The 7,367-nt window shown below is 42.4% G+C and overlaps 1 protein-coding gene across 2 annotated transcripts in view; it reads left to right on the top strand.

The window, feature by feature from the left end:
• Positions 1 to 7,367, top strand: part of LOC120219835 (cytidine monophosphate-N-acetylneuraminic acid hydroxylase) — a 72,413-nt gene that overhangs the window by 19,013 nt on the left and 46,033 nt on the right. For both annotated transcript variants that reach the window (XM_039216715.1, XM_039216714.1), the window contains exon 4: positions 5,975 to 6,084. In XM_039216715.1, the coding sequence (XP_039072646.1) occupies positions 5,975 to 6,084 (110 nt within the window). The remainder of the gene's footprint in view (positions 1 to 5,974; positions 6,085 to 7,367) is intronic.

Raw genomic sequence — 7,367 nt, 5'->3', positions numbered from 1 at the left:
TAAATGTCTGGTAGAATTCCCCAGGGAAGCCATCAGGTCCAGGGCTCTTATTTGTTGGGAGATTTTTGATCACTGATTCGATTTCTTCACTCGTTATGGGTCTGTTCAGGTTTTCTATTTCTTCCCGTGTGAATTTTGGTAGTGAGTGTGTGTTTAGGAATTTGTCCATTTCTTCTAAGTTGTCCAATTTGTTGGCATATAATTTTTCATAGTATTCCCTGATAATTGGCTGTATTTCTGAGGGGCTGGTTGTAATAATTCCATTTTCATTCATGATTTTGTCTATTTGGGTGCTGTCTGTTTTCTTTTTGTTAAGTCTGGCTAGAGGTTTGTCAATTTTGTTTACTTTTTCAAAAAACCAACTCTTGGTTTCATTGATCTGTTCAATTGTTTCTTTGGTCTCTATGTAGTTTATTTCTGCTCTAATTTTTACTATTTCTCTTCTTCTACTGGGTTTAGGGCATTCTTGTTGCTCTGCCTCTAGTTCCTTTAGGTGAGCTGCTAGATTTTGCACTTGCGCTTTTTCTAATCTCTTGAAATAGGCCTGGAGAGCAATGTACTTTCCTCTTAGGACTGCCTTTGCTGCATCCCATTGATTTTGAATTGTTTGTTTTCATTTTTATTTGTTTCCATATATTGAATGGGTCTATCCTTCTATCCTTTAATCTGCATCGCACTACCATCATCTTTTTGGAATGGACCAATTTTTCTTCCCAACAACTAGCTATCTTTTCTTCTCATACCTGAACACCCCAGGGTTTTCTTGCTCTTTCTGATTTTCTTATTGGAGGCTAAAATAGCATCATTATTTTTTTAATAGTTTATTGTCAAGTTGGTTTACATATAACACCCAGTGCTCATCCCCACAAGTGCCCTCAATCATTATTTTAAATTGCATTTGTCTCTCAGATATGCTATTTTCCAAGTATGTTTGATAAATAATATTTCATTTACACTTCTATCTGTTCAGATTTTCCACTGGAATTGTTTCCATTGCTGTTAAATTTCACAGCCCTCCCTCTGATATTCTATTTTGTTATACTTTCTCACCACTTGATTGCTTTCCTCTGTGTCTTTAATCGATTGGAATAGTTAACTAACCAATTGCCACGGCACCCTTTGTTAGAGGGCCCTTTGTCTCCCTCCAATTTATGATTCCTCCTTTTAAATATATTAAAAAATTAATTAAGATCCTCTTCTTGACTGTTCTTATGCCAATAACCAATGAGTTTATTATGGTTTTCTAATATGTTTTTGTTTTAATTCTTCTTCATTATTCTTCCTTGTAAAAAGATTTTAGTGAATTTCATTTGTTTTTTCTTCTGGATAAATATTAAGTTATAACCCAAATGACCTAGATTTTTTCAGTCTGTGGAGTCAGAAAAAGAGCAGCACTATCTCACTGCTTGATAGATGAGGGAGTTGGCAGGTGTTGACATCTTCCTTCGGAGCCCATATGCAATCTGCCTTTGTTCAAGGGGCAGAGAGACCCCTACAGTACTTGCTTTGCGATAATAGTTAAGAGTTATAGACTGACTCTTAGTTTCTTCTGTTTCCTTTGGGGGGAAAAGTTCTGAAGAAGGAGGATCCTTAAGAGTGGGTATCAATGTAGTTTGCCGAGAGCCTCTCATAATACCATAGTATTTTCTACCTGATATTTGCTAATACATAGTTTTGTTTGTCCAGTGCTGCATTCTCATTTTGACTCTTCATTCCTTGAAGGTAGAATAATTACCATGATAATACTGTTATTTATCATATGTCTTCTCTGTGCCAGGCATAGTGTTAGACACATTGGGACCTAATATGTCATTTAATCCCCACAATTCTATGATGTGTGTATCGCAGTCCTACCGTATAGGTCAGGAAGGAAGCCCAGGATGCTGATAATAAAGAGCAGAGTCAGGATTCCACCCCAGTGTTTCCGAAATGAGTATTCTCTCTATTTCACGACACCATCTTCCAGCAATCACATAACCTAGAAATAATAATATGTATCTTGATTATACCACTTGCATTTCCATGAACATAGTATAATAATAATGGTGCTATCAGGCATCTTTTGTGTATTCCTGGTTTTTTTTAAGAAAACCAATTGTGTTTCACTGTTAAATAAATTGATTATTATTAAGATATTAAGAGTCTTTCATTAAATTCTTAAGCAGTATTTTAAAGGTATGAAAATAACAGAGTGAACACCCATGTGCCCAACATCCAACATAAGATCTAGAACATTACCAACAGAAGACCTTTATATACCTTTCCTTGGTCATCTCACATATACCCCCAGAGGCAATCACTCCTCTGAACTTGGGGTTTCAGTGCAGCTAGTTTTTTAAAAATGTTTACTTATTTATTTTGAGAGAGAGGGTGTGTACAAGCAGGGGAGCGGCAGGGAGAGAGGAAGAGAGAGAATCCCAAGCGGGCTCCATGCTGTCAGTGCAAAGACAGTTGTGGGGCTTGGTCCCACAAGATCCCATGATCCCATGAGATCATGACCTGAGCCAAAATCAAAAGTCAGTGGATGCTTAACCAACTGAGTCACCCAGGCGCCCCTCAGGATAGCTGTTCTTAAATTATTGTATTAGTTAGACTCACAAAAGGAAAACCAGTGCTCTCCCCAAATTAGGATAATTTGATGAGAATGTATTCACAAAGGACTTTCTTTGTAAGTTGTGGGTATGGGAGAATCACAGAGAAAGCAGAGTAACCTAGCATCGATAGCCACCAAGTTATCCATCTTTAGGCCCAAAGGGATGAGGAGGGGAGCAGTTTCCAGAATCTGGAAGAGGAAAGAGTCATAAAGGATTGTCCTGCAGGAGAGGAGCAGTGACCTCTGTCAATGCCCGGAGCTATGTCTGTGGCCACTCATAACTACAAGGGGGCATGGGAAATCATGATCTTTAGAGAGGCATCTCATCATTCCTAAGGGAAATTAGCATGCTCATAGGAAGAAGGAGAGAATAGATTTTGTGCAGACCACCAGCAGTGTCTGTCACAAAGTCACTTTACTGGGCAGGAGCTAGGGGAGTGGAAACCCCAATCTCACTGAGTTCTGTCGCTGTGTTGTCCTGGGGCTTTGCAGTGGCCAGACTCATCTGGAAGGGGAGCCTGTGGGAGCCCTTTGATATGATCCAAATAAGTCAACCTCCTGAAGTGGAGAGCAGATGTGGGAGAAGTAAGGCAGAAAAGAGGGGTCTATAAGGGTGAACAGAAGCCGTCTTGCACATTCATGTTTCTGGTTTATAAAGTGCCCTTTTAAAAATAAAGAAGTAGTACAGGAGCCTGGGGAGGCTCAGTCAGGTGAGTGTCTGACTCTTGATGTGGTCTCAGGTCATGATCTCACAGTGGTGAGTTCAAGTCCCACCCTGGGCTCTGCACTGACAGTACCAAGCCTGCTTGGATTCTCTATCTCCCTCTCCTTCTGCCCCTCCCCCACTCATATTCTCTCTCTCTCTCTCTCTCTCTCTCTCTCTCTTTAAAAAATAAAAATAAAAATGAAGAAGCAGTAAATTTTATCTTCAGCTTATATTGAGATCATTCTACATTTAAGGCTCCGAATTTGAGGTGCCAAGTCCGGGCAAGAGCAGTGCCCAGGTTGAGAAAAAGCTGTGTAGCCTCAAAGAGTCTTGGGAGACATGCAGTTAAGACCATTAACTAAACAGTTTACTCAACAGGTATTTCAGGAATGCTGTTGTGAGCCAGGCATTGATCTTCACACATTAGTGACACGGCAGAGAACACACCACAGCCTCAGCTCTCATGGAGTCCAGACTCTTGTAGGGGAGGCCGACCAGAAGCAAACAAGATAAGAGTATGTGTAGTGAGGCTAAGGGGTAGGAAGAAAGAAAAGAGGAGCCAGGGGGTTGGGCAGTGCTGTTTGAGGTAGAGTGGTCAGAAAGCCCTCTCTGATAAGACGACATGTGAGTCCCGAGGAAGCCAGGGTGTTGGTGGCGCTGATGCTGCGAGAACTTTCCAGGGAGACCATCTAAACAAGACATCAGTCTTTCAGAGGCAGGGAGGGAGACTGCAGGTACATAACCGTGGGGATAAAGCTGGGAAATGAGTGAGAAAAACCGACTTTGGGGAGGTAATTCTTTAGGTTTTCAACTTCCTCTTTATTATGGTCACTCAGGATGACCTTGAAAATTGAAGTTGGACAGCATGTCTTTGTTCAAACCACTGAGGAAAATCCTAAAATGCATCATTTTTCACTTTATGGGTAACTTTTGCCTCAATTTTCCCCACAAGCAGTTGTCTTAAAGTAAGTGTAATTAATATTCATTTGGAAGGTGTGGAAAATATTTTTTTCCTATGTACTTTGAAGAAAGTGGGAAAATGCTTGGCCTTGAGGACAGAGCAGTGTCACCATCTCCACAGGGACCATGTTGGTCTAGGGCCTCATTTGCTTTCATTTAGCAGCTGATAACATTGCTATCATTTGTTGGGATGCCTCTGTCCTTGGACGTAGCTAAGGTTGAAAATGAAAACAGTGAGGAATGGAGTAGTCGAATGAACTTGCCCGAGGTACCCAGCTATGAAGCTAATACGTGGGGAGAGTGAGGGTTCCAGTCAAACAAGACTGTGTGTCTTTTCTGTCTTCAGAGACCAGGCCCATCAGCGGTTTGCTGCTGGCCTCCTGAGACTGCGACAAGGGCCCTCAAATACAGCTCTGCCTCCCTCTGGTGGGTCCTCCCCACATGTCACCAGTGTGGCCTTTTAAAGTTGAGTTCTGATGTCAATACTCCCTTGCCATAGCACTTAGGTACTGCTTTCAGCTGTTCTAACAGAAAACCCAAGTAAGAGTGGCCTAGTCACAGAGGGGGGTGTTTTTCTTACATCACAAGAAGCTGGAAAGCAGACGGTCCTGGGCTTCATGGCTGTTTCAGAAGTTTATCAAGGAGCCGAGTTCCTTCTGTCTTCCTACTCTGTCATCCTTAGGATCTGGCTTTTTCCCTCAGCATCCCAAGATGGCTCCTCTTCCTCCAGATGAAGCAACCAAGTTCCAAATAAGAGAAGCGAAAGAGGAAGGGCAACTAGTGTGCCTCCCTGGACTTTGTCCCTCTTTGTCAGGAAAATCAGAGTGTCCCCGGAAGCCCACTCGGAGACTTCTGCTTACATCGCACTGGCCAGAACTGTAGCTACTGAATGTAGCACTATGTCTCTGGCCACTCATTATTGCAAAGGGGCCTGGGAAATCATGATCTAAAGATCTAAAGATAGGCATATCACCACTCCTAAAAATAATTAGGATGCCGACAGTAAGAAAGACGGGGAGATAGAGTTTGTGTAGGTCACCAGTAGTGTCTGCCACAATGGCTTAAAATTCTTCACTGAGCTCCCATTGCTGCATGATAAAATCCAAATTCCTCCTTATCATGCTGTCTAGGGTCCTCGTGATGTACCCTGCAGCCTTTTGTCCATCCTGCCTGCGTCAGACATTGCGTTCCTGGGGCATGAATTACCAGTCCCTTTGTGAATATCAAGCTCTCCCCGCCTCCATGCCTTTGTGTGTGCTGCTTAGTCACCCCTTTTCTTTCACATGATCCTGTTTCTCTCGTCTACCCCAAGTATCTAATCTTTCCAGTCTAGCTGGAGCATGACTTCCTATCTGAGATCTGCTTTGAGTCTTAACAACCAGATTAGATCCTCCCTCTTGTACATTCTCATAGCACCTTGAACTCTTCTGTATCATTCACTCATTTAATTGTAATGAAGTTGTGTGTGTGTGTCTGTGACTCAGGTGAGCTCTCATGAGTTCCTTAAGCGCAATATGAACAAAGAAGTGAATTGGCATTGGCCTCCAGCCCTTGTCTGGGCAGATACTGTTTGACACAAATGACTGTCGCCTTTTGTTTGGATTTCCCTTTGAATTTTGGTACTCTGTGTACCTGGGCCCTGCATTTCTAGTTCTGTGTTTTTTTTTTTAAGTCGTTTCTGTTGTTAATATACGTCTGTTCCCTTTTGGTGCCAGTTGTTGAAATGGATGAAGAAAATGGACTTTTACTTCTAGAACTGAATCCTCCCAACCCCTGGGATTTAGAACCCAGATCTCCTGAACATTTGGCTTTTGGTGAAGTGCAGGTAAGGAGACATTAAAATTGTTATGTTCTTAAAAACAAAAATAAAACTAAGATGTCCATTTATATAAGTGTGTGTGTATATAATAAAACTAAGATATATAAATATGTATATGTGTATTTACATCCTAAATTACCTTGAATACTCTTTGAGGTAGCTAGTTAGCACATGAAATAAAGTTATTCTGAACTCTTGAGCAAATTTTTTTAGGAACCTCCACAACCTGATAGAAATTGCAAGGAAATGTATTCAGAAAAAAACCAACCAAACAAAAACAACAAAAAACCGGTGAGTAAATGAAGTCCCAAAGGAGAGTCAGGCCAAAGTATTGGAGAAAGTTCAGAAGTTTCCTTTGAGGCCAGATCACTGTCGGATAAGATGGCCAGCTGCCCATCTCTGCATTTTGCCCTACGTTCTTTCACAAGCCTTCCTGTGCACTTTCCTAGCTTTGAAAGAGAGTTTCCTACAGAGGAAACACTGACCATTTGGGGGAGGTAGATAATCAACATTTTATTTTTCTTGGATATTTGGGAAACTTGTACTTATTTGAGGAGACAAAGGGAAACCTGTCAAGAGAAGTCCTAGTGAAATGGAATGGGATTGCTTGCCCTCTCCTCCCCCTCCCTGCTGGCTTTCCACACCTTATCTCCACTACCTATGTCTGCTTCTTGGTGTGCTTCCTGTTTGCTGTGATGCACTGGCCCATGGGAAACGGATGAGGAATTGAGTTGGAATCTTCCACTCAATGCCTGTTTCTCTGTCATTGTTTCTAGTATTCGCAGGAGACCTTGACATCTTGAGTGTGGTAGCAGGTACTTTAGAAGGGGAAGTCTTGTGAGCTGCATGTACCCACCCACCCAACCTCACCCACCCAACCTCACCGGGTATCATTCATTCCTGTATCTCTTCACAGCCACTCTGGCATGTAGACCCAAGGGTCTGTCACGTCACCTCTCACTGCCTTTCCTTGTAAGTTGTGCCGGGACGGGCTTGTCACAGAGGGTATTCTGCAGTGCCGACTGTACATAAGCATTTAGGAGCTGATCTAAATAGAGTAAAACGAGGTAAATCAGTTGCTTTGACACCTGAAACCAACCAGGAGAGTTTCTATTCTACTGAAGCAGTGACCCACCTGTCACTGCGAGCTGTATCCCATATAAAGACTTGCTGAGCTGTCCCTGAGTCCTATTTCCCAGCACATTCAAGAGCCAGGTTCTCCGGTGGGACGCGTGGGCCAACCAGCCCAAACCTTCAGCTCACTGTTGCTGTGCAGATTCGATCATCTG

This window comes from Hyaena hyaena, unplaced genomic scaffold, assembly GCF_003009895.1.
Source record: "Hyaena hyaena isolate Hyena2069 unplaced genomic scaffold, ASM300989v1 scaffold_652, whole genome shotgun sequence".
NCBI lineage: Eukaryota > Metazoa > Chordata > Mammalia > Carnivora > Hyaenidae > Hyaena > Hyaena hyaena.
This window is presented reverse-complemented; position numbering and strand designations above follow the sequence as displayed.